Below are 27,151 nucleotides of genomic sequence, written 5' to 3' on the forward strand. Positions count from 1 at the left end.
CACTTCTTAAAAGCAATCTATTTTTAAGGAACGACGAATTAAAACGAAATCCGCTGCTTAAAATTGGAAGGTTTGCTTTCATAAACAACTTTTCCATTAAATACTCATATGCACATCAAACACAAAAATGTATATTTTTATATAATGGAGAACAAGGAATGGAAATAATATACTTTCGGCTTTTATATTGGTGGGATCTGTCAGTTTAAAAAATGAATGAATCCAAAGTTAAATTTCGCTTTTTTATAACTACCCCGCAGTTGATGAATAATTTACAATCAATAATCTTGATCAACATGTGCATCTGAAAGCATTACCAAGGAGCCCAGCCCTGCTAGAGGTTTGGTTTTAGTTGGACTGCCATGTCCGCTTCTGGCAGCGAATATGCTGAAGATGAGGGGGACCACGTTCACGAAACGAGTGCAATAATGCATTTAAAATAAATAGAGGAATAACTGTTTGGAAACCGAATTGAACTTTATTATGTACTCGGTGGGTGAAATTGTGGTTGCTGTCTTTGCTAAGACAACTTTTAACGACGCAACAGCAAACACGAATATGCTTTCGGTATGCCCTTTGTAAATATGTATTTTAAATAGATTTGTGCATATATTTGTGCATTTATTAAATTTTTGGGCTGAGTCCTTGGCCTACCTGGCCACAAATTTCCAATTCGGACGTATGCAATTCCTCTTGCGATCGTAAATGGCCAGGAAACTCTTGCAATTGGAGCAGCGCAGGTACTCACGATTGTCGCCAGTGCTGAGGCAAGGCAAAAAGCAAAAGGGCCAAAAGCAGTGGGTGCTCGCATAGAACTCGCAACTGGTCATGATCAGTGGGCTGCGCTTGCAGCCACAGTTGGGACAATAAATGCAGCCCTCAATGGGAATCCAACGTTCAATGGAGCTGCGGTAGTAGTGACGTCGGTTTATCTCATCCGAGTCAACTGCCTTCGGCTTTTTTTCACATTTTTTATAATCGTCTTCTCCCTTTTGGCTGCTCTTGCGCTGTTTACGCTCCAAATCTGCAATGGGACACGTTTTTCTGGGACTAACCCGGGAGTATATATCTTCAACTACATACAGCGGTCAGCTTTGTCGGCCATTTCCTCCACTAACATCTCAGTTATTCTGCTAATCTCCAAGATACGCTCCTGCCTTATGCTGTTTCCGGCGGCCAACTTGGACACCTTATCGTTAGTATCGTCAAGCATCTCTGGATGATCCTTCTGCACGTGACGCACCAGACAACTGGTATCATAGCGAGAGCATTTGACTATCTTGAGACATTTGAGGCAACGTAGATACTGCACATCGGTTGGTTGTGTTGTTGACATTATAATTATATGTAAGTGATATTATTGTTATATGTAAACGATAAGATTTTGTTGTGTATCGAGAATCAGAAAAATTATGAGGTTTTATTTACCAGCTCTGACGACAAGGCCATCTGTGTTATTTAATTTAAATAAAAAACAGAGTGGGGCAAATTGAATATGATGATGAAATTGATTATTATTGAAGAAACCTTAAAAATGTAAATATTTAATGGATCTTAAGTCGTTGCCAATGGTATGCCATATTTTACATATATTATAAAAATAATAAGTTAATGTACTTAATATATAAATAAGTGAAATCAATCATAAATAAACCAAACCATGGCAAAATTGGGTTTTAAGTAATTTATACACCAACTACCCTTCTTTAGCTAACAATAAAAATAGGATACGAAAAATCCGGAAGCCATTAACAAGGTTCTGGTAGCCTGCACCTGTCAATGTTGCCTTGCATACATATATATATATATATATATATATGTATGTATGTGGTAATTTTATAAAAGTTTCTGTTTCCATAATGCTGTGGATGCGTTGAAATTTTATTGTCTGTCATGTGCGTCGAGCAGCTTCCCTCACCCCGAGTCATGGCAACGAATAAAGTCATATGAATTTGTTGTTGTGCCACATATGACGTGTGGGCGGAGTGGCTGGTGCGCTAGGCTAATGTATGGGATTCAAGGTAGGGAAACGGAAACGGGATCATACATAGACATTCACTCCAATTGGGAGATGGTTTCCTTTTTTCTTCGTATTTGTTTAGCGCATTTCTTCAAAATTGATTTTTTTTAGCTACATTTGAGGAATGAGGTCGTCATCTGGGCTGCTTGGCTTTCACTTTCACTTTGACTTTCGCACGATTCACTGACTGACTCCAGGTCCCGTTCTCCAGCTCGCCCGCTTGCTTGTTATTTGTGAGCGTTAGTCATACGCAGTTTGGTACGCATGGAAAAGCGAACGCGTTTGCATTTCTTTACGTACTTCACGTAATTGCTGCCTTTGTCTGCTTGCTTCAACTTGTCATTAGAGTTGAACTGCAAAATGTGTGGCGCGGCTTGGCTAGGGGATGTTATCTGTCCCTATGTATTGGTTTACAATAGATACAATCGTGGCCAAATGCATAGGTATGCTATTGGTATAAGCACATGGAAAAGCTTGTTCATTTTCTTTGTTCTTTACATTTTATTCATAGTTTTGCTTACACATATAACTCTCGTACATTTTACCAGGCTAATATAAAAATACAGTTTTCAACTTATGTATGGTTGTTTGTTTGTTTTGTTTGTTTTTCTAGTTTTTTTCTTTTTCGATTTTGGCTTTGGAAGCTGTTTTGCTCTTAACACTGAATTACTTAAATATAATTACAATTCGCTGACTCAAAAATGTTAACATGTTATTTCGTTACTCCCCATTAAGTTTCTATACATACACACATGCACACAGACACATACATACATATATTGTAAATTAATAAAGTAGTATATATATATATATATATATATATATAGTTGGTTGTTTTTTCTACGCAGACAACTAAAGGTTGCATCCACTTCACAGTTATTACTATCTGTTGCGGCACAGGAAACGATAAGGTGCACTGAAGTGTGACAAGTACGAAATGCGTTTTTATTTACTGTTGCTATGTATTTTATTATTTCGTTTTGTTTTTTTTTATACGTTCACACAGAATCGCAGCAGTTTCAGCAAATGTGTCTTGGTGGTTGTTGTTGTTAGTGTTTTTGTTTTATATATACTCGTATTTGGACCTAAGCACATTTATGCATCGCATAAGTATTTTCAAACGGTTATAGTTTTAGAAAAATAAAATCATCTAGCTTATAAAATTGGACTATTGCCGAGTTGCATTCACAATGTTTTGCTCGGCTTTTGCATACGTATGTACAGCAATCTTTGTGGTTTTATTACTTATATGCTTTATGGGACTTGGCTCTGCTAGCTTTCACTCTCTTCCTATTTCCTTCTGTTGGCTATTTAATTTGTTTTCTCTAACGTTCCAGTTGCTCTTAACTAATCTACTTTTACACACTTTGAGGCACATTCAGTTTTCGATAAAATTACAATTTTATAAAGTTGCGCTTACAATAAAAACAAAACTAAAAACAAAAAAATCACTGAAAATTCTCCGACAAAACAGTTTTCCTGCCAGCACAGCCCTAAAACTAAATGTAAAAATTAAAAATTGATTTACCCGCGAAACGAATTGGCGCCCTGCCAAATACTATACCCCCCAAAACCTCTTAACCCCTTCCCAACACTCCCTCAACTTCCAGCCATGAAACTTTCTAGTCTGCTTCCATTTTTTATAATTATAACTTCCTCAAGCTCAATGCATTTATCACCATTTTTTGCCAGAGAGGGAAGCGCAGGCATATTTCTATATGTATATGTATATCTATATCTATATATGTGGAACATGTGGAGCACTTGGAATGTCGCCATTTACTTGCTGGATCCCCCTGCTTCTGCCCATGCCCCTACCCCTGCCATTTAAAGCGTGTGTTGTTTGGCCGCATCGCCACATTTGGCGGCAGCTTCAAGGCGCGCACGTGGGCGCCGTTTGGTCTGCAGCGAATACAACCGACCGCTACGTGCTCGCATCTGAGGTTCACTCTCCCGACCAGCACCACCTAAGCCGCCTCCACCTCCAAGTGCACCGCCGCCACTAAGAATGATGAAGCATTTATTAGCTGGTCAGCTGCGTAGTGCAAAACAATTTAAGGCCAACTCACTTGAGCTCCAGTTTGGCCAGACGCTGCTTGATTTTGGCCTGACTGGCCGTATATTCGGCCAACAGACGGGCCAGACGCATGTTGAGGTTCTCCACGGACAGCTCCAGTTTCTCAATACCTCCCTCAATGCTGTCGTGAACGCGCTGCGAATCTGTTGAATGCAAACATTAAGACCGGAAGTGTGCGTTAGTGTTGGCAGGAAGTGGCCTAAATTGTGTATATATATATATATATGTAAGTGTATATGAGCTTCAATTACCGGCAAAGATTTGCTCATCGAGCAGTCCATCCTTCCGCAGCAACTGACAGCCACGTTGGGTGAGCGTGGAGCGTGCCTCCGGATAATCGGCCAAGGTTTCCCATAAATCCCGTTTGGCCAGACAAAAAAGATCGGAATAACCCAGCGAACGGACATTGGCTGTGCGTCGATTGCCCGTCCGATTGCCGGCAATTTCCAATACGGAAACCTCCCCAAAGACTGAGCCAGCGCCCAAAGTGGCCAGCACCGTAATGCCATTGTCACCCACAACTGACAGCTTGCCACGCTTCACGATGTACATCTCCTTGCCGACGTCGCCCTTGCGACAGATGTAATCACCGGGACTGAAGACCTGCAGCTTCAGCTTGAGCACCAGCGCCTCCAGCAGACCAGGCTCTGTATCGTGAAAGATGCGCACCTGCTTCAGTGTATCCATGTGCACCTGTATGGCAATCTCTGCCTTCAGCTTATCGGGCAGCGCTGCCAGCACTCGCTCCTCATCCAATGCGCCGCTCTGGGACCACGTGTAGGCAAACCAGCGAATCACACGTGCCTCTAGCTCGTGCCCCACCCTCCGGAAGGCCATGTACTGCTTGACGCCATCCATGCGGTTCTGGAACTCCACGCGAGCCACGTTCATGTTCGATATCATCGAACCAATGTTACCTATACAAAATGAATGGAAATAAATTACAACATTTGACATCGAACTCTATTTAATGCCCTCTTCATATTTAAAATGGGCATATATATGAGTGCTTCTCATCTGCGAAGCATTTATAAAAATATATATATTTAATCAGCCTAGTCGAATACATGACAAACGCCTCTCTGACTGAGACTTTGTGAATTAATAAATGGCTTCATTAGGGGTTTGAGTAATAAGCTTGGGTTTGTATCACTTTAATGAATTTAATCAATAAATATCAAAAATATTCTGATAAAAATTAAATAAAATAATAATAATTATTACAGAATTAGGTTCTCATTGTAAAAATAATGTTTGCTATTCATTTTTCAAGATCTTATGTTCTCAGCTTGGGGTAAAAAATCTATATAAAGCTTTATTAGCGAAGAGTGATATGGTCATAAATGTTGTCCATGTGCCTATGCTTTCGATATTTCAGTTTTAAGGAAAGACTTAATAACATTTTTCAACCAGGGTATCTGATGGACAAGCATTCAGATCTTAAGCACCCCCTGTTATTGCTATAGGTTTAGTTTAATTTCGACTGCCATTTCCGCTGCTGACAGTGATGATGCTGAAGATGAGGCTTGCCACTTGTGAGTCGTAAATTGGTGAAGGGCCCAAGCAGTGTATGCGTAACGCGTGGCACAAAGGCGACTAATGGCGGTATTTCCGGTGCACAGACGGAGACAAGACGGACATGTGGACGGCATGTAATATACGTATGTGTATGTCTGGGTAAAATATGCCACTTTGACGAAGTTTGCATTCATCATGGTAAGTAAATTTGTTTACCCAGATGTCAGACGACAACCCCCTTTGCAACAGCAGGAGCAGCAAAAGCAGCTGCCCGGTAATGGCAGCGATAAGAAGGACGACAAAAATGATAAAAAGGCACGTTTGCCAAAAAGCGAACCGAATGTGAAGGCGTCGACAGCAACAAATCAACCAAGCACACAACACAACAAAAAAAACAACAAAGAAAAAAATAAAATAAAACAAAACAAAGTGAGACAGAGAAGCATAATGAATAATGTGGGTCGACATGGCGGACACGAACTGAACACGAATAGGAAAGGGGGCTGAGGTGGTGGGTGGTCATGGAGGATGTCTGTATGCGGACGTGTGGGTCGTTGTCCCGTTTGTCCCGTTGACGTGCGTCGGGCTCTGTAAATTAATACCCATTGATGTCCCCAGATGTCACTCTGCAACCAATTAAACGATCAGACGAAATATTTGCGTAAACAATGCGTCCAACACAAACAGCGAGTAAGACCCTAAAGCTGAAAATAAAAGGGAAACGGCAAACACGAACCCAGATCCCAACACACAGACCACAACTCACCCACAATGGTGGCAAAGATGAGTACGCCGGCGAGAAAGTCGGCGACCACAAATAAATATTCCACATCATTCTCTGGTGTCGGTGTCTCCCCAATTGTCGTCAGCGTCAGCGTGGACCAGTAGAAACTGTAGATATATTGACGTTGCAGCGTATTATTCCTTGTACCATTCAAATTATACACCCAAGAGTCGGAGCTGAAGCCAATCTCGTAGCTAATCGCGAAATACATGCACGCATTCCAATGGATCAGCACCAGAATAGCCAGCACCACTTTGCAGATACGAAACGCATTCGGATAGCCAGTGGCTGTCTCTGTGCGATCGAACCACTCCATGAGGCGGGGCAGGCGGAGCAGGCGGTTCAGCCGCACAATGACCGGACAGGGTAAATACAGGCTGGAGCACGTCTCCGGTGGCCACCAGATGTACGCGATGTCTGTGGGCAGCATCGACAGCACGTCCACATACCAGCCCTTGGTGTGAAAGTAATGGCGACGCAGCCGGAACGCATCGCGCACTAAAAGACCCTGGTCCAGAAAGCCTGTAAAACGAGACAGAAGGATTACGAGGTTAACATTTTTTTCACTCCCCCTTTTCATTTGGTTGTTGTTATTGTTTTGCATGCCACATCCAGCGAGATATTTCGCAGTACGTGGCGCCTTTGTTTCAAGAACGTAGGGCAAATGCAAAACTAAAACGAACTAAGACTTTGATACCCTTGCCAAATGGATAATCCGACTACAATTTAAGAGGAGATACAAAACGGATGATTTTTTATTCCATTTCTTTTTGATTATGCCAACAGCAGAAAATGAAACAAAGCTCCACAATTAATTATTCAAGAGCTATTAGTTGGGCACTGAGATAATAAAATATGCAAAGCCAACATGCTTCTACCAGTTTTAAATAGTTGTTTTCAGAGTCATTAATAAGTATATATGATTTTATTATTCTCTGAACAGTTTTTGAAAAAATTTAACCTTTTGTAGATTACTAATTGATATTTCGGCACTTCTTAATTTAAGCTCATTATTTTATTCAAAAAAATAAATCCAATTTCAATCAAAATATTTATATACAAATCGAATAATTTTCATTCCGTGAAACAAACTCATTAAGTAATCAATACAAATGTAATACAGAAAAACTATTAAATTCCACATTTTTATACAAATCTCGTGCACAATATTTGCTATGTGCTGTTCATCTTAAAATGCCTGGCATCTAAAAAAATAAAGCAATTCACTAAATGTGTATAGAATTTATGTAGCTCAATTGCGCATATAAAATTTGTATTATATTCGAGTGACTTTGTTTTGGCTAGGGTATTGCAAAGCGTTTTCGTTGTTGCCATCTGAAATGTCAAGGCTGGTTTATCCCTGCATTTGGCAACTCAGTCACACACACAAACACACACACATGAACACCCCGACAGACACACATAAAAGTCACATATGTAGCTGATATATGTATGCATGCTAGTTAGATGTTGGCAAATGGGTTTGCCATTGTCTGCGTCGGCTTAGTGAGTTAGACCAAAAGTCAGCAAGTCTCATTTGCATAAGCATCCGTCGCACACGGACTCTCGTTATCTCTCTCAGTGTCCTACACCTGTAACTTGAACTTACCTTCGTGCATATGCACCAGCGTATCCAGCAGGTAGATTAAATCGCATAGATAATCCAGCGTATACCAAACGGCGGGCGCACTCTTGTTGATCTCCCAGAAAACGGAACGACCCACCACAAAGATGATATTATAGAGCACCGCTAGCGACACCACGGCGAGCCACTAAATTCATATGCCACATTAGCTAATGGAATGCTAAAAGTTTTTAAAGAGAGAGAGAGAGAGAGAGAGTATCCCCTCTCCCACTTACCCTGTAATGTGACTGCAACGTTGGATCGACGGAGAGGCGATTGCAGAGGGCGCTGGTGCCGCGTATTTCACTGGACAACGCCGCATCATCCATGGCGCCAGTTTTGCCTATTTTATCCGTATTCGTTGTGTTGGAGAACTTCTCGAGGAACCAGTCGGGCGGCTTGGCGCGATTGCGTTTCGTGAGGCGTTGTCGCAACGCCTGCAGCGTTCTCCTCAGCGCGGATGGTTTGCTCCGTTTGTTCGGCTCCTGAAATGGAGGAAGAAGTTGAGTTGCTACAAGTTTGTCGACCCCCATCGGAAAAATGTGCCGCACAACTGTCGTGCGCTAATTGAAACATTTTAATGGCCCACATACATATACATATATACAACAGTGGCCCTTGTGCGGTTGCCATTTGATGGTCGGGGTAACCACATTAAAACTTGGCCAGCATCTTGCAAGTTTTCCGCTTAAATTTGTTATATCTGCACAGCTGCAGCGTGCCGAAAACAGACCGGATGTCCAGAGGGGTAGCGTATATTTATACATACCATATACCATATGTATGTACATGACACAGCTAATGCGAAAGCACAGTGGCTGTCCTTTTATGGCAGAGCATCTTTTTACGCTATTTTTATGGGCTTCTTTTAACGCAGGCAGGATTTTAATACCATTTAAATAATGAGAACTGCCTCTTTATTCTGCATAACATGAGTTTATGAAAAATGAGGAAAAGTAGCTCTCCTTTTTGTAATCCCTTTCCTTAATGGTCTCTCTCTCTCTCTCTCTCTTTCTCTCTCTCTCTCTCTCTCTCTCTCTCTCTCTCTCTTATGCTCTCCATTTAAATTTCTCTTTCTATCTGTTTTCAAACCCAACAATCTATCTGTCTCCGACTACCTCTGTCTGACTCTCTTCTTATCCCCCCTCTCTCTATTATTCCGACTAACACTCTTTTTTTGCTCTCAGTCTGTCTCTCTCCGACTCTGTCTTCATTGTTCTCATTCTGATTCTCAATCTCTCTCTCTCTCTCCCTCAGGCATGCACACTTCTTTTCCATTTCCATGTTTGTAGTACTTTCAGTAAATAGTAAAATACTTGAAAGTACATAGTAAAAAGATAAGTGTTGTTTTAGTGAATGAATAAACTGATTCTCTGCTTACGCACTATTTGCGGAGTATCTCCCAGTCTGTCCTACTTGACAATGCCAAGCTTAATAGTTTTCCTTTGTATTGAATGGACTCTTCACAATTTGCAAGAGGAGCCCTCCTAACAAGTTAGCTGCAGTGCTCATTAAAAGGGGTTTCACCACACAGATACACAGATATGCATACATATAGCACATATTGTATAATGTGCACATACATATGTTAACATGTAGTAAGTTTATGGTTAACACACGCGCATACATACTCCCACTCACACACACACACACACACTCGCACACGTGATGCTTGTTTCGCGTTCACTGTGCACATCCCCAGATTAGGGGCGTGTGCTTGACAGTCTAATAAACGCATATCAGTCGCTGCCAGCGGTTAATCCATTAAGCTATAACCAGATATGTGTGTGTGTGTGTGTGTGTGTGTGACGGTTTGCATGAACTTGGCTCAATATGACGCATACGACGCATTGTACGTGTGCCCTTTGAGCGGAATGATAATGGCAATGCAATACGCCGCCCGCTGCGAACAACTGTTGTGAAGGTCGCTGAGTACAGTAGACGCTCGAATACTAGTACTTTTACACAATTCAATTGTAATTTTTAGCGCACACTTTTTATTTACTGAGCACATCTGGTTTAGTTTTATTTGTTTTTGTTTGTTTTTTGAACAGATGCTCTTTCAAAAATTTTAATTTTTTTTTTTATTCATCGAAGTTTTTAAACTATAATATTAAAATTAAATATTATTCAAAGATTTATCGCATATCTGTCAAAATCTACAATAATTAGTGTAATTTTTTGAGACCGAAGTTTTATAATTTTTCGAGTGACCACTGTTCATATTTATCTATGTGATTGTTATGAAATTTACCGCATCATTCTGTTGTTGTTGTTGTTGTTGTTGTTGTTGGTTATGTTGCTGTCCCGCTATGGCTGCTATATCCAAAGATTGCACCATGGCTTTGACTTTGAAATGTCGCATGCAAACTCAAATGTTAATGGCGCCCACGTGCTGCTGCTGCTGCTTGTTCTTCTGCTTCTTCCTTTTTTCACTTCCACTTTGACTTGTTACTTGAATACTACTCCAGCAAACTGAGACTATTTAACTATTGACGTTAACCGTTAGCTTTATGCTGCTGCGCATGCGCGTTGGCATCGAGTTGCCCGTTAACACTGAAAAATGCGTTGCGCGCTTTGCAATTGCCATTGAGGGCAGCGACAGCGACGCAAGCAGTGTGACGTCAACGTCAACGTCAACATCAACGGCGGCGTCCAAGTCACGAACGCACAGCTGACCAGGCGCATACACAATAACTTAATGTTATTGTTGTTGTTGTTGTTGTTGTTGTTTTCGTTGCTGTTGTTGTCAATGTTCAAAATACGGTTGCTGTTATTTTTTATCTGTTTTGATGCTTTGCTGTTGTTGTTGTTGCTATTGCTGTATTTTGCAATTTTCTTAATTTGCATGTGCCGACATCGGCGACGTCGTCGGCGTTTAATTAATTAACCTGCAAAAGTCTCAAGTGACTTTGGTCCTTCATTGTCAACGCAGCCAGAGAACAAAAGGCGTGTAGTTGTCTGTTGTCCGTTGTCTGTTGTCCGTTGTCCGTTGTTCATTGTCCGTCGTCTGTCGTCTTGGGTGTGTTGTTGGGGCGTTTGGATTGTATGGCCAGTGATGGCAATTTGACAAGATTGATGACACTTTGAGCTAAACTGTGCTGTGCGCGTTTTGTAAACGCTTTTTAATTGTTTGGCCATCATTTAATTAAGCTAAAAGGTGTCGTTCAGCGCCCGTCCCCATCGATAAGCAAGCTAAAAACTGATGCATAAATTAATTGCACTGGCAGGAAGTCAGCGAACTAGTTGCCTTTTTATTTTTTTGATGGATAACCAGACCCCAGAGTCAATAAACATATTGATAAACGATGAACGGATGAGCTCATGCAGTTAGTTGCATAGCACAAAAAATTAAAGAAACGGCTTGCTTATTTATTTACTTTGTTGTGCAAGGCTGCAGTAAAAAGATAAAAATCACCTGATTCGGATTCGCAGCAGCAACGTCTCCTGTACTTGAAATCGCACAATCAAAATCGAAATACAAACCCCTTCCACCAACCATGCCCCCCTGCACCACACTCTACCCCCTGTGTTAACTGTGCTGCTGACACTCGCCGGCTGCCTGATTGGCATTCATAGCACTGCGGCGTGAGCTGCACAATAAATTTCCATAATTGCCCGGCGTCCGTTAGGCACTCTTAACACAGGTAAAGGCGAACGGTGTGTGTGTGTGTGTGTGTGTGTGGAGGGGGGGGCTTACCAGAGGTAACTGGTTGGCTAGACGGAGCTGCCAACATATTATGTTAAGCAAATCAAGTGCCGCTATCATTGATGGTTATAGCATATAGCATGCGTGAGTTTTACGCCCGAATAAAATGGCTTTAAGCGTCTCTTAAGGCCCAAAAACCGTTTTCACAAAAGTGACCAATGGGCATAAAATTGAAATGCCAGCCAAGCTGTGAGCCCCAAACATTAGAAGGTCAGCCCGGCACGTGGCGCTGATTGAAGGGAATCTTAAACATCGAAATGGAAATGGAAATTGACTTGAGCCCAGCATGTAATAGAAACGGTTCTCAATCCACTGTGTGTGTGTCTGTTTGTGTGTGTGCTTTTTTGTGTCTGTTATTTCCGTTTTTGACATGGGCTCGCCCCAAAGATTGAATGTCAAGTGCTTAACACAAAATATTTACTATTTCATTTAAGGCATAAAACGTGTTCAATTTGTTGCAACCCAAAATATCTACTTATGTGTGGACTTTTACATTATAGGAAGTGTTGAATGGGTTACTATTTATGGCCATGTACATATTTATATCAGCAATCTCTAATTTGTATGTTATTTCTGACCGCAAACATTATGAGCTAAAAAATAAATGAATAGAAATAAATCATCAAAACCCTCTGCTAATGACTCACTTATCTGCAGGCTACTTTTAATAATAAATAAGTTGCTCTAACTTGAACAATTCTTGTTTAGAACTTAAGTCTTTATTAAATGAGACATTTATGATAACAGCTCTTGAATGAATCAGAAAGCCTCAAGCAAAGTGTACAATAATTAAACCAAAAAAGTGAATTAAAATTTAAATATTGTTGTTGTTTCATGTCCGCATCACGGAAGGCTGATTTCAATTAGAGAACCACAATATGGCTTATAATTTCAATGCTGTTGAAATTATACACAAACCGTACTAAACATCACAAAATTAGTATATGTGGTCTAATCAGCTTCTCTATAAATTCGGTATCGCTGCAGATAATGAGAATTAAGCCAAATCGATATGGATATGTATATTGTGATTGTATTCACCAGCTGTTGGCCAATATTATCATTGCTGTTTTTGACACTTGGCGCGCTTGAACTTTACTCGATTAGAGTAAATGCAGTTGATGTTGATAGATATCGCCATAAATTATCTGCAGCATATTTTGTTATTTGTTATTTTTGATTATGTTGGTAGAGATTTGGTTTTGCTTATTGCTCCACTGAACGACGTGGGAAAGTATGCAAATGTGCCGCAAATTGGATGACGATGACCATAAACAACACAGCTTATCGGCGACAGCAACAGCAATAGCAACAGCAATAGCAACAGCAATAGCAGCACACACACATACTCTACATACCGCACTCAATTCCAGCCCCAAACCCGAAATTGTGTTGCTTTAATACCTTGTCTACACGAAAAGTAGACACCTAAACAGCCGCATAAAATGATCTGCAAATGTCCAACTGGACCCTCATCAACATGAAATCCAGCTAACTGCTGACATCCTATTTCTGTTCTCTGGCTTAATTTTTAGTCGGAGTTGGCTGTTGTTTACAAAACGCATTAGTCGACTTTTGATTTAGTGTCATTTTGTCTTTTTATGTTCTTTGTATTTTAAAGTCACTTAACGAACTGTTTGTGTGAGGATTCAATTTGCTGTAGTCTGTGTTTCTTTAACATTGAATTTTTTTATTTTGCTGCCGTTGGCGAACGCGTTTTTTGCACAACTGTCGCTAGTAAAATTTGTACAAAATTAACTAAGCGAAAAAGAAAAAACCCTGCTACTTTTAAAGGGTTGTGGAGTGGGGGTTCGGCGGAGGGGATCAGACATTGAGAATGAGCACAGGACTAGGGACACTTTAGCGTTTTGTTTGCTCGAGTGTCCTGCTGTCCAGCTCAAATTGCACAGAAACAATAAGCAAAACAGAGCACAAAACGTCGGCCAATCGAAACATGAAAAATACCCAAAGGTATGGCAAGCAAATAGAGCACATTAATCGGTTTAATGGGCAAAAAGACGACGCTGCTTTGACACTGACCAACTTGACATCTGTTCGACTTGCCAACTTCGAAGTTTAACCACAAGACTGGCGCTCTCCTGCTAGCTCTTCAAAATTTTAAGTTATATATAAACGCTGAACTCAATGCTCAATATATTGTTTTACGGCCATTTATGTGTGTATGTATATATATGTATATTTGTATTTGTATTTGTATTTGTATTTGTGTGGCAAGTTGTATCGTGGCCGCAGTTTGCGGTTTTGTGCCACAGTTGTTGGCCAAACAGACAACACACCTCAAAAGCATTACAACAACCAAGCCAATATTTGGTCGTCGTTATGCGGGTGAAAAGTGGGTGGGTTGTTGGGGTGGTTGGGTGTTTAGTTGGTTGTCTGGTTGGCTCAGGCACCCCCGATACTAAGCGTTTTCCATTTGTATTTATTTCATTGCGTTTTTGGCTCTCTCCTGATGCCATTTATGAAATGGCATTGAAACAGTTTCAGTATCGTTGTCACTTTCATTTTTGTGTGGTTGCTTTCACTCTAGTTTGTACACAGCCGAAGGACCAAACTAACTGACTGGACACTCTCTGGCTCAATGCTCTTATCTATCAAATTGGTCGTCGGCCAAGATAGCAGGCAACCCATACTCTCCAGCCCGCACCAGCTGATTGTCCTTCTTTCACTTACTCAAGTATTTATAGCTCGAGGGTCAAATTCAGTTCGAAACAGACCTTTATTTCTGTACATTGTATGAAAAGAAAAGAAAATCCTAAATAATGTAATTATAAGAAGTTTGCCACAGATAGAATTACTTACTCGTGAAGTTTGTTGGGACCGAAAGAAAACCTCTTTAAAGATATCTGTTTGTCAAATAATAGCTGGAATTGACAGGACAATACTAATCCTTTTCAAAGTAAGTTTTGGCAATTTTTTGGTATTTTTGATATATATATTAGGGATTCTCTTTTTTTGTACTTATATGGAAAAGATTGGTTGCGCTTTTAAGACTACATTTTTTTTCGACAACTTTACAAGGAAACAGTTTAAGTGAAAAAGAAATGAGTAATCAATGAAAGTTGGAATTTTTTATAATAATAAGCCATTGGCTTATTTCAACATTTTCAGAATACACACTGTATGATATCCAAAAACTTTATTTTTAAGTTATTTCTTCTGATTATTCGCAATAAAACGGGAAAATATTTGAAAAAAATATGCTTTCTAAATATGTTATTTTTCTCAACATTTATAATTAAATCAACAACATTTAAAACTTTTTCAAAGGATATATTTGGCTATATAACAAACTCTCAATTTATTCAACAACTTTCCTGAACTTTGTTAGTGTAAAAAAAACTTCGACTTGGCCAACTTTCAGTTTTCTGTTTTTTTTTTTTAAGTAATTTGACACGTGCTAATAAAAATTTCTGCGGGCATAAAAATGGCAGTCGGCTGGCATGGAACATGGATCATGGTAAATGGTAAATGGTGAATGGAAAATGGTATGGTACTTGGAGCTTAGAGTGTTGCGTCGGCTACGTGACAATGGAGGAAGTAATTAAAACGCGATTTACGGCAAGGTCAAGCTTATGAAGGTCCGCAGTTCATTTGCATGGAGCCATACTCGGAATGTGGCAATAAAAAGAAATAAGGAGTAGGAAGAGTGCTCTCTCTCTCTCTCTCTCTTTCGCTCTTGTTCTCTCTCTCTCTCTCTCTCTCTCTCTTTTACCCGCAGCGTTTGTTTTATTGTTACCGTTGCTGTTATTGTTATTGCTGTTGTTTGCAGCTTTGTTGTCGATGGCGTCAATCAATTAGCGCAATTACTTAATTACAGCCCACATAATTGAATAGCTTGGACGGCATCGAAATTATGGCCAGAAGGAAAATGAAACCAAATGAAATTAATGCAACAAATTCAGAAGAGTGTCTGCATTTATCTGCACGTATCTTTGGCCGTTTATCTCTGCACCATTTCATGTATATTGTATATGGCATATTAAATTACGCATACGCCGTGTGATTTATGGATGCTGTCAACTTTACTTACTTGTATCAGCTTCCTGCCATTCTCCAGATAGTTGGCATCGCCGGGAGCCATCTGCTTTGGTTCAGCGGGCGCAATCGCCTCCTCCTGGTTGTCCTTGCCATTAACATCGGCATAGCCAACCACATCTGCCGCTGCAGTCGCTGCCGCCACCGACTCCTCATCATCCTCATGGTCAACGTCATCGTCGTCATCTTCATCGTCGTCTTCATCGTAGTCCGGTTGCGTGCGCTGCCAGCTGCCACTGCTACGCAGATAGTGCAGGCGCTGTTCCTCACGCTCGGCACTTGTGGCTGGACCCATGGGCAACGGTATAGCCGTTTGGTTGGCAATTAAATGCTTACGAGGCAGACAAACGCTCTCGTTACTGACAGCGCCCGTTGGCTGAAAGGGTGCATACAAACCGCCGCTGATCTCCAGCTCCTCGTGCGGCAACGGCAACTGGGCAGCTGTGCAGCTGGAACTGGTGCTACTGCTGCCGCCGCCGCCGTAGGGCAGCTGGGCAGGCGCCGAGGCGGTCGCTCCAACAAAGCGTGTAGTGCGATACATGGGACGGGAGAGGCTAACGCAATAGAGAGATGAGATACCTTTAGGCAGGGGTCTAAATCAAATTGATGATCATAACTTACTTGTAACCGTATTTGGGTGATTCGATTTCGGGGCGTCGTCTGCTGGACATCATTGTGTTGACCCGATCTCCGCGGGCGGCAGCCATCATATAAGTCCACATTGCGGCGCATCCACAGCAGCTACGCTAAGCACATGACGCAAGCAATCAAGCAGGGGAAGGAGCAACAGCAGTGGCAGGTAAATCTCTCCACTCTGGCAAAGAAGCTGCAAACACAAAAGAAACCATTGAAGACATTAATGTCGCCGCTTAAAGCACTTTGGGGGCAATTGCGGATTTTGGAATTGCTCTGGCATTATGGCATACTCATAAAGGGTCTCTTCACCCCAAAGCACACAGAGAGAAAATGTGAAGCTAAAACTAACAATTCGAGCTACATTTAACGGATTGCATTTCTAGAGCTGTCCGATAAATGAGGAGTTTATAGGAATAAAAGAATAATTAAACACACATGCTTGTTTTAAGAGGATTGAGCACTTTTCTCACGAGCACATAATATGTGTAGTAATTCAGTGGGTAATTTCGGACTGGTGCATTAAGACTAATGCTCAATTTGAGTAGTTTAAATCTAAGTACGCCATAAACCTTGCAATTGTGCGTGACAAGTTCGAAATACCTAATTCTTCGCTCTGTATATTAAACGCACATAAAAACGTTGAATAAGGGGGCGTGGCATCAGTGCAGACGTAATTAAGCAATTACAACTCGAGTGACTTTGCTGAGTGAGCGCCGCAAGGTATGCAACATCAAATTGCAGGCCGAGTAGCAGCAATTTAAGCCTTAAGCAGCAGCAGCAGAGGAGAGCAGAGGAGAGCAGAGAAGAGCAGAGAAGAGCAAATGGGGCAGTGGAGCAGGAGCAGACACAGAAGAATTCAAGCTCAAATTGCTTGGGTGCCATTTGATGGTTTCCTATGGTCATAAAATCAGCATAGTCCACAGCTTACTTTTATGTTTGTATATATACATACATATATATTTTTATAGTTTTGCTGTCATTTACATAGCGGACTGTGATTCTTTTTTTCTTGCAGCCATAAAGTGAAATTCAAGAATTTGATTCATTTTAAAGTGCAGCTGTGAAATCTATTCAATAACGCGAATTGCATAATTTAGTTTTTGTTACCAAACGCGATTAAGAACAAATTAAAATGTTAGGAAGAAAAAGTATGAAATAAATAAAATGAGATACAAAAGGAACGAAGACCACAACTATGTAAAATATTTGTAACAAATTTAAGCAAACTTTATGAAAATTGGCTAAGCACTGAATACATCCTACTTAATTTCTAATTTCATATTTTTTGGGATAACCAAATAGAAATGTATGGAATTCATTTTGACATGTGTGAACTCAAATCAAAGTGGCGCAAACAACAAATGCGGTTGCTGTGACAGTTCATGACCCCTGCTTAGGAGACAAGCATATAAGCACCGAGTTTATCCAGTTGCCAAAAAGTGTACAAGTAATGTCCTTTAACATGGCCCCATACAGCATAGACACAAACTAATGAGGCGCAAATGATAAATACAAGCTGACAGCGTAGCAAAATGAAATTTCAGACAAGCATAAGTACTCGCCACCAGAGGCACTGAACCAAACAACAAAAAAAAACACACACAAAAAAAAAAATAGAAGAATATAAATAAAGTGCACAAGTAGAAGGAAAAAGCGAAACTGGACCAGCTGCAAATGTGAGTCACAGTTAAATATGAAAAGTCGCGCAAATTGAGCCAAAATGCAAATTGTGAATTTTGCAGATAATCAAAACGTGCGCAAAAATTATGCGAATGGCGAATAATCTACAGATAATTTCCACTTGAATGGTGCACAAAGAAGAAGAAAAAGAAAGCTACTGCAGAGCTGGATTGCAGCTAACCAGTTGTCCTTTGTGTGCGTTTTCCCTTTGTCTGGCATTTAACTGTCGCGTGATTTCATGTCATAGATTATCTGTGCTGTTCGCTCCTTGTCTTTGAAGCTGCACGCTTGAGCTGCCGCAGCAGCCGTAGCCAATTTTAAGTGCAATTTCGGTTTGCCGAAAAGCAGAAAATAATAGAAAAAATAACCTGCTGCAGTTTGATGAGTCAGGTTCTAAGTCTTTGACCGCATCAACAAAATAGAAAAAGAAAAATTGAAAATCATAGAAATAAAAAAGTAAAGAGAGTGTGTGCGTGTGTGTGGCATGTGCTTGGGTATAGTGAATGGGCGGTGGCGGGGAGGTGGAGGTAGAGGGGGGTGGATCTGCTGTCACTCTGACATTCAAATAGCAAGGACTATGACTACATGGCGCAGCAGCCACATCGATTTTTAGCTATAAAATCAAAATAAATCCATTTATCAACTTCAGCTGCAAACATTTTCGTGCAGATAACGGCAGCAACTTGACTTTGATAAAATGTGTTAGTGCAACAGCAACAACAACACTTGACCAAGTTTTTAAGGACAAGTGCCTTTGAGCCATTAAATACTCATCTCAAAGCGTTAGACAAACAAATTGTTGACCAGCTGCCTGCTGCGTGCTTCGAGCTTAAGTTGAGTTTATATCTGTGTAGATCTTCGTTGTTGGCTCAAAACACTAATCAAAAGCGGCCGCAAAACGCTGCCAGGCCAAATTGTAGCAATTAACGCCTAGCCAAAGGACGATGTCCAGATTCAGATTTAGATAAAGCAACAGCTTCATCTCATGCCCTGCTGCGCTGAGACTTGGACAAATCGTTTGACTCAACTTCAAATTGCTAACGAGCTATAAACGGCATGTGTGAGTGCCTGTGTGTGTGTGCGGCTCATTTGTAATGATTAAGTGGCGCGCTGCGAGCTTGTGGTGTTTATGCCCCAAAGGAATCGTTTACAAAACACATTCCACTTGTATGCCAGGGGTTATGAGTGTCCTAAGCGACCCAGCAGATAAGTGAAAGATAAGCAGAGACCAACAAAAGAAAGAAAAAGAAAAAGAAAAAAACAATTTGCAACACTTTTTCAATCGCAGCTTAAATAAATAAATACACACGCACACAGCCAGACACACATGTGGCTAGCTATCAATAAATAGTAAATAAAGTGTGCGGCAACCAAAACGGAATGTTGAACATTATAAATGAGTCAAACATTATATATCTATAAATATAACGCAAATATGGCTTACAAATTGTCTTGGGTTACCTAAAAGGCAGTTAAATGCTTCATAACTTGGCGTTCAAGCACATATCACGTATACGCCATGTGTGTGGCGTATCAAAACAAACGTGAGAAGCTCAAGCCTCAGTCGACAGGAGCCAGAGTCAGTCAGTGGAGTAAGGGGATGGCAATCAGGGAGTCAGGGAGTCAGGGAGTCTAAGAGTCAGGGAATTGAGGAGTCGCGACTGCGGAGTGCGCTGCAAAATATGCTAATGTCAATTATTTTGTGCGTAATTTGCTTTCATGCTTCGAGCACACATCAAAATGTTTGCACTCGTCTCTCCTTCCATCATTATATGAATATTCATGTATGCCTAACGTTTAGCACAATGCGCTAATAATTCTGAGAGCTGCCTTAAGCGAAACATGCATGGCAAGCAATCGGCAATCGGCAATCGGCAATCGACTTATCTAATCTGTACTTTTATATATATTATTATGTATAGTATATAGTAGTATGTATTTTTCCTGCTAAACGGCTGCCCTGTGGCCGGAAAGGTGAACTGAACTTCAATTAACATTCGTGCACGTAAACGCAATAACGCAAATGGATTGGTGGTTTCGGTTTCATAAAATGCGATATTTATGGAGTTTACTGCCAAACACTGCCCACCGACACCAAACCCCCGCCCCGTCCTACACACAGATAGCGGATGCCAATTAATATGGCACCAAGTTAGATATTAATACGAGTATGTGCGCCCATAGTTAACAATTACGTCTCTCCACTGTATATGGCATTCAAATCACGCTGCTAACTGTCTCCTCGAATAGGACACTTAACAGCAAGGATCACAGCGCCGGTTGCAATCTATATTTGAAGTGGTTCGTTGGCGACAGTGGGCGGTTGAATTTACCTGCACGGATGCCCGGTTCCCTGCTCCTTGTTTGAGTTGTCGTATTAATCCGGCAACTGTAAGGCAGCGCGTAATCCTATTAGATGGATCCGTTGACTGCTGCTGCTGCGTGGTATATGTGGGTGCCTGTTTTTATATTATTTTTATTCTATAAACTTAATTTCTCTGAAATTGCTGTGCAATAGAATTTTTCACTTTTTTTCCACTCACACAATTATTTAAATGCGTGCAGAAATTTCAAATTAAATTTGAATATGTATTTTTGAGCCGCGCATATTTTTACACATACTCACACACACAGACACATACACAGGGGGGACAGGGGATAGAGACGGCACTCCAAATGGGTACCATTAAACAGTTGCGTTGATTTTTGCACTTTTATTGAATAAAAATTCAAATGTTGTTTGGCTGTTTGGCTGTTTTGCTGTTTAGCTGTCGGCTGATGCGAAACCAAATCGCGCGCAACACACAGAAACCAAAATGGCGTGAACGCGTAGAAAGGACGACGGGAGAGGAGAGCAGCAGCAGCTGATAGAACGGCAACTGCAGAGAACGTTGCGCGCCGTGTACGTTCGCATGCCTGGCTAACGGCGCAATGAGCGCCCGTGGGAGAACCAACACCAAAGGCGAATGCAAATAACAAGCAGCGACGTCAGCAGCACCAACAGCAGCAGCAGCAGCCGAGCTGAGCCGATAGCAGACGCGTCGAGAGCAGAGCAGAGGCGCTCGTCTATGTGTGTGTGTGTGCTTTTCATTCATGACTTTGTAAGCTCTTTGCTCTGTTGCTCTGTGTATGTATGTGTGTGTAAAAGCTTTTGCCCGCGAAATATGATGCGTGAACTATCAAGAAGAAGAGACCCCAAAATAGACCTGTTGCTTGCTTTCTGGGATGCTGCCTGTGTGACCAGTGTTGCCACACGTCTGGGAACAGTTGCCAGCCAGCAACAATAATAAATTAATTAAATTGATGTTTAAATGCCTGAGCTTCGGGTGTTATTCACCCCGCCTACTGACACATTGACAAATTGCCACAATCAAAGCATTATAGTAGCATTGAACTACAAGTACACCAGATACCAAATGACAAACATTGCTGAAATTGATTAATGTCGGTCTATGACGATGTCTGCTGCCTGTCTAAAGCACCTGATGCTCACGCGCCAGTTTATTTAGTTTGATTTAAACTTGAGTCGCGAGCTGGGCTGTACTTTATTTACAGTTAATAACTATATACCACTTGTTAATTACACAGCTGCAGAAATTTGTATTTGCTAGAAATGAATTGCTTTTCCCTGCATTTGACAGCTCTACTCTAAAACATTCACTTTTGAGGTGAAATTCACCTGACATTTTTGTATGGGGTACGTGTGGGATTATGTTCATTATGTGGTGTCTGTGTAATGATTATTGCTGTATTTGTTCTAATCTCTTTATTTTCTTTATTTTATTTATATATTCGATGGAGTTAACAAAGACACAAGCATAGTATAGTCCACTGTACACATACCTTTATATATATCATCAATAGAGAGTTCAATAGTTCAAGTCAAGTTCAGTCACCAACCCAGAAGTCAGAATGCCAACAAGTGGTAGCAGACACACAGACAGCCCGCATACATGTACGTGCCACAAATGAGCTGCAAGCTGCGCATAAATTTAATTTCTACGACGCGCCTAAAAGCATGCACTATGAATGTGTGTGTGTGTGTGTGTGTGTGTGTGTGTGTGTGTATATGTGTGTGTGTGCGTGAATAGATACAATGAGCGTTCACACTATTCACAATTTCAGTAATTTGTTATTCAAACACATTTCGAATCGATTATACGCTTGACATGCTCCCTCCAATCGAGCAAATATGTTGATTGACTTTTGTCAAGACTTACGTCTTTGTGTATGTGCCAGTGTATATGTATGTGTATGTGTATGTGTATGTGTATGTGTGTGCGTGTGCGTGTGTGCGCTTTTGCACTGTGCCGTGCAAAAGGCAATATTCGCTTCAGTATATTGGTGTGAATGGGAGAGTATAAGTGTGTACACATGGATAAAATGCCAACTCAAATATAAAATGAGGAAATGTGGATAGTCAACATCTCGCCACCTATGCGACTCCCTCTCCAAACCTCTTCAATTTCAGCCTGAGGCAAGTCTGCCTCCACCACCCATGGCTTTATGAGCGTATGCCTCACTTTGCCCATGATTGTCTGCATGCGATTGTATGTGTGCTGCTCATTGAAAAGCTCATTATCACACACTAACACTCACATAAACATTAAACTGTAAAGGGGCATAGCATTGCTCAAGGTTAAATATTTGCCGTATATTTAAAAAAAAAAGTAAATAAATAAAAAAAACATCCAGAAGTGGGTTAAGGCTCAGCTGGCTTTACACAAATACATACCCACATACATACATTCGCACATACATGTATATATAGAATATACAATAAAACACTCAGGTTGGACACTCTGTTGGGTGTTAGCCAAGATCTCAATGTCAGGCGAACAAAGCTACTACCTGGCCAAGAGTCAGAGTCAGGGACCAACTTGTTGAATTGAATTGATTGCCGCATTGAAATTTAATTGCAATTGCTCGGTTCTCCCATTTGAATGCTAAGATGCGAAGGACATTAATTAACAGCAGACAGGATGGGGGGCACTCAACCAGTTGGTGCCCCATTGAAGTGGCTTTGATTGCGATTGCAGCAGCAGCAGAAAGTGGCGCATCGGACTGCATATTAATTAGAATGAGGAACACTGTTGCGCTATTGCGAATATGCAAAACATTTGGCATATGGCAGATGTTTTATCTGCTTCATGAAAATAATCTGCACTGATGACACACTACAGCGACAGTTATTCCATAAATACGCACATAAAGGACATTACTGTGAAATATGATGCTGACCCTCTCTTCTTACCCCTCCCCCTTCAATCACTCTCTCTGTTTGTGCTATGGGCTGCAGTGTTAGTGTTGTGTGCTTGAAGAAAGGTTAAAGTTAAGCATGACAAATGTGCGGCAATGGGGCGTATACTTCATATATTGACAGCATTATACGCGCATGTTGCTTAGCATATCCTTGGTCCTTGGTCCTACTAAATTTATCATGGCTCAAATCCTCATAATTCCTGCCCAATCAACCAAAGCCGCAGCAACACCAATTGCTGCAACCTAATTGAATGAACAACATATTAAGAGCACGGGAGAGTTGCTCGAAAGTTTTTGATTAAATTATAAATTATGCATATCAATTAATTGATACTTGATTGATTTTAAGCCGATTTAGAAAATTTCCAACATGTTCTTCTCTTGGTGTTGTTAAATTATAGCTCTTTATACACTTATCACTTAGCTAAAAGAAATGAAAAATACCCAACTTTGCATATACATATCTGTAGGCAACGGAGTTCCATATCAGAAAATCCAAATACCTAATTATAGTGTGTCATATACACCTCCTCCATACACCCTACATCATAACTTTACATAGACGCAGCCGTAGGCAGATTAAAAATATCAAACTTAAGATTAAAGTGAGTTTTATAAAAACAATATTACAAAATAAAGATTCTTCCTTCGTTATGATCTTTTCAAAATGTTGCTTATAAATGTAACTGCAACAGAACGATAGAGGTTATAAGGCACATGAGCGCCACCAACAATTGTGAAGCGTCCGCTTACCGTATAGTGTAACAACCACAGGCTCTTGCCGCATAAAATCCGTTTCCAGACTTGCATTTTTCGACATCCTTAACATGAAACTTGATAAATGTATTCGTCTGTGCCTGCATCAGACAAAGTGATAAAACTGGGGTGATACATCCACTAGCCAGCTGGCATATCGATAAAACCACATAAATCCCGGGCACAGCATCCTTAGACTGAGACGAAAATTTAAATCAATTTAAATATTTCAAATGTTGGTTCAGGGCATCTCATTGCCGATCCCTCTAGATTGGATCTTTCTTACTTGTTTACAATATAATTTTTATCCAGTTTTTTAATTGCATACCTATTAAAATTCCACGAAGATTTGACAAAGATTATTAGCAGAGAAATATTTTGGCAACTCCTTTAATTTGTCTTATGTCACGGGGAATGTTTATTTGAATGTGAAAAATTTCTTATTGAAATGATGTAAATATTTGAATTTGAGGAACTTATTAAAAATATTTAGATTTTTCAATTAGTTTGTATGCAGAAGTGATAAACCGGGAATATAACTTAATATATTTATAATTTAGCATAACAAAAAGGCTAATTAGCAATGCCTACAGTTGACTAAACATAATAATTTTACTTTAAAGTAGTTTGTAAATATGTTGATTCTACTGCGTTCACTTTTGAATTGACTTGAGATGCTGTTGGAGTTGTTCGCAACGCTGACACTCTCGGGTAAGCTGCTTGACAGCGGCCGCATACTGACGTTGTAATTCGAGGAGTCCCAGCAGCTCCTCGTTGAGCTCGTCGCGTCGCATTCGCTCCTCATTGTATTTGTGGCGGACTTTATCTTGAGCACTCTTGACACCATCGACAATCGTCTCGAATTGCCGTATGAAATCCTCCCGACCATGCGGACTGAGCATGCCCTCGTTGTAGGCCTCGCAAATGGAGTTAAGCAGCGAAAGCTCCTTCTCCAGGTAACGTTTCTTGTCATTAAGTGTGTTGTACAGTGTGTAATATTGCTTAGTTTCTAAATGCTTGGCACTCATATCGTTGTATAGCTCATGGAAGCGTCGTTGATACTGGGCCAGCTCTGTGCGATCGGGTATCGCGTCCAGTTTACGTTCAATGGCAACAATGCCGCGATTCCGCTTGGCCAAATGCAGACGCAGCTCTTGCAGTCGCTTCTGCTCACCAGCTATCGCGGCGGCCTGCGCCTCCACATCCTGTGCGTTAAATGACTCCAGTTCACTGTAAGGAATGAAAACATATCGTCAGCTAACCGTATTAGATTACTCTTAATACAATTTTACTCGATTCGTTGCTGCAAGTTGGCCAGATCTGTGCGGCAGCTTTCCTTAAACTCCGCCTCGCTCTTCTTCAGCTCATCATGCTGCTGCAGTAGTTTGCGCACCTTATCCAACAGCCTGCAAATGACATATTAAAACAATTGTATTATTTAAATTAGTTAATTACTCACGCAGGATCGGCCTTCGCTTCCGTTTTCTTGTATGCATCCAGCTCTGCATTCAAAGCTCGCAGATTTTGCTCCTGCTTTGCGGTTTCTTGCTTTTGCGTCTCAACTGAAACATCCAATTGCTTATTCTCCTTGCTGTAGCGTTTAATCTTGTGCTCCAATGCTATCTTTGCCGCCTCCAAGCGTTTCTGTTGATTCTGTGTCTTAAGCTCCTGTGCATCCGTTTCCATTTCAAGCTTAAACTCAGCATAATGCTGCTGCAAGGCGCTACGAGCGACTGGATCAAGATCGATGCGCTTCAGTGCCGCGACAGCGTCCACTTTTGTGACAGACAATTGCTGCAGTTTTCTCTCCAATTCAGGCTGCAGTTGAAATATGAAATCTAACTTGTGGTTTGGAAAATGACAATATGCTTACATCGATTTGATCTGCGTTTGATGCTGTCTTTTGCTCCACACTCTGTTTGGACACTGGCCCAGCATCGCCGTATTCTAGCAACGTTAGGCGCACGCGTAGTGCATCATCTTCGCAATTGGTTTCCTGGCGCTCAAATTGCCTCTTGGGACTATAAAGTTCCTGTCGAAAAATTAATCAGATTTAATTTATGATTAAGGTTAAGCACATAAGCAGACTGACCTGTATGGATTTTATGTTGACAGCGGCACAGCGTATCTTTGTGAGATTATCCTTGTCACTTTTATACTGATAGTCATTGTGGAACTGGCCAATAGCAAATCTCTTCAAGCGCTGGCCGCGTTCTTCTCTGTTTTCAACCTGCAAGTGTGTGCAAACGATTATAAATGGCAAAACTAATGTTGGCCAACAACTTACAGACGTCTTAACTAGCCACTGAATAACTGGATGAATAGCGAGAAATTCCAATCCTTGCACCTGATGCGGTTCCAGGCTATGTGGGCATTTCATGTCAATCAGAACCGCAACAATTTTCTCTACAAGAGCGCTAAGAATCGAATTGGATGGGATTACATATGAGGTATGAATAGCTGTTTGTTTTGATGTGGCTTTACATTTTTTGTCCGATTGTTAAGTTTTCATGGAAGAGCAAATCGACGTCCACATCATAGTCGCAGCATTCAATGCACCAGGTCATTCCGCCCACAACTTTGTCGAAGCCTGACAAGCCCTTGATGCGTGCGCGATAGTATCCGGCTGCAACGAGTATGTCAAATGTGTCCAACTCCTTGGCAGCAGCATCCGTATCCTCGCGCCGTTCCACCTACGATCACAACAACAATAAGAATATTGGTAATGACATTGTTTATTAAACTTGAATTTACCTGAATTTCCCGACCGTCTGCATCGTAGCGTGTTGCCAATTTGACATTTGGCAAGATTTTGGAGAACACATCGCGGTTAGCCATGTACAGCAACAACAAATTACATTCTTTTAGAAATAAATAAAAAAAATATATTAGGCCAAACTGCCCATTGCTCGATTGCACACGATAAAACTGCAGATGAACATCGTTAATTTGCCGATATTTTTGATATGTACACACTGACGGGATAGAAATAAAGCCCGCGCACATAGTATCGATAGATAGTATCGATT

The 27,151-nt window shown here is 40.9% G+C and overlaps 3 protein-coding genes across 3 annotated transcripts; all 3 read right to left on the bottom strand.

The window, feature by feature from the left end:
• Window positions 1–456: 456 nt before the first annotated feature.
• Window positions 457–1,362, bottom strand: LOC6559690. The gene is made up of 2 exons (XM_001987756.3): window positions 1,084–1,362; window positions 457–1,024 (listed from the first exon to the last, which is right to left on the bottom strand). The coding sequence occupies exons 1-2, from the start codon at window positions 1,334–1,336 to the stop codon at window positions 651–653; spliced, it is 627 nt and encodes a 208-aa protein (XP_001987792.1). The 5' UTR covers window positions 1,337–1,362; the 3' UTR covers window positions 457–650.
• Window positions 1,363–2,852: 1,490 nt separating this feature from the next.
• LOC6559691 (cyclic nucleotide-gated cation channel subunit A) lies at window positions 2,853–20,615 on the bottom strand. The gene is made up of 9 exons (XM_032735312.2): window positions 20,438–20,615; window positions 16,410–16,614; window positions 15,784–16,342; window positions 8,260–8,508; window positions 8,009–8,171; window positions 6,382–6,921; window positions 4,349–5,014; window positions 4,090–4,240; window positions 2,853–4,022 (listed from the first exon to the last, which is right to left on the bottom strand). Exons 2-9 carry the CDS (start codon window positions 16,508–16,510, stop codon window positions 3,848–3,850), a joined length of 2,604 nt encoding a protein of 867 aa, XP_032591203.1. The 5' UTR covers window positions 16,511–16,614; window positions 20,438–20,615; the 3' UTR covers window positions 2,853–3,847.
• Window positions 20,616–24,624: 4,009 nt separating this feature from the next.
• Window positions 24,625–27,018, bottom strand: LOC6559310 (coiled-coil domain-containing protein 93). The gene is made up of 8 exons (XM_001987759.2): window positions 26,877–27,018; window positions 26,607–26,815; window positions 26,410–26,539; window positions 26,215–26,352; window positions 25,996–26,154; window positions 25,582–25,940; window positions 25,415–25,528; window positions 24,625–25,352 (listed from the first exon to the last, which is right to left on the bottom strand). Exons 1-8 carry the CDS (start codon window positions 26,958–26,960, stop codon window positions 24,776–24,778), a joined length of 1,770 nt encoding a protein of 589 aa, XP_001987795.1. The 5' UTR covers window positions 26,961–27,018; the 3' UTR covers window positions 24,625–24,775.
• Between the last annotated feature and the right edge of the window lie 133 nt (window positions 27,019–27,151).

The sequence above is a fragment of the Drosophila grimshawi genome, unplaced genomic scaffold, assembly GCF_018153295.1.
Source record: "Drosophila grimshawi isolate 15287-2541.00 unplaced genomic scaffold, ASM1815329v1 contig_184, whole genome shotgun sequence".
In the NCBI taxonomy this organism is placed as follows: domain Eukaryota; kingdom Metazoa; phylum Arthropoda; class Insecta; order Diptera; family Drosophilidae; genus Drosophila; species Drosophila grimshawi.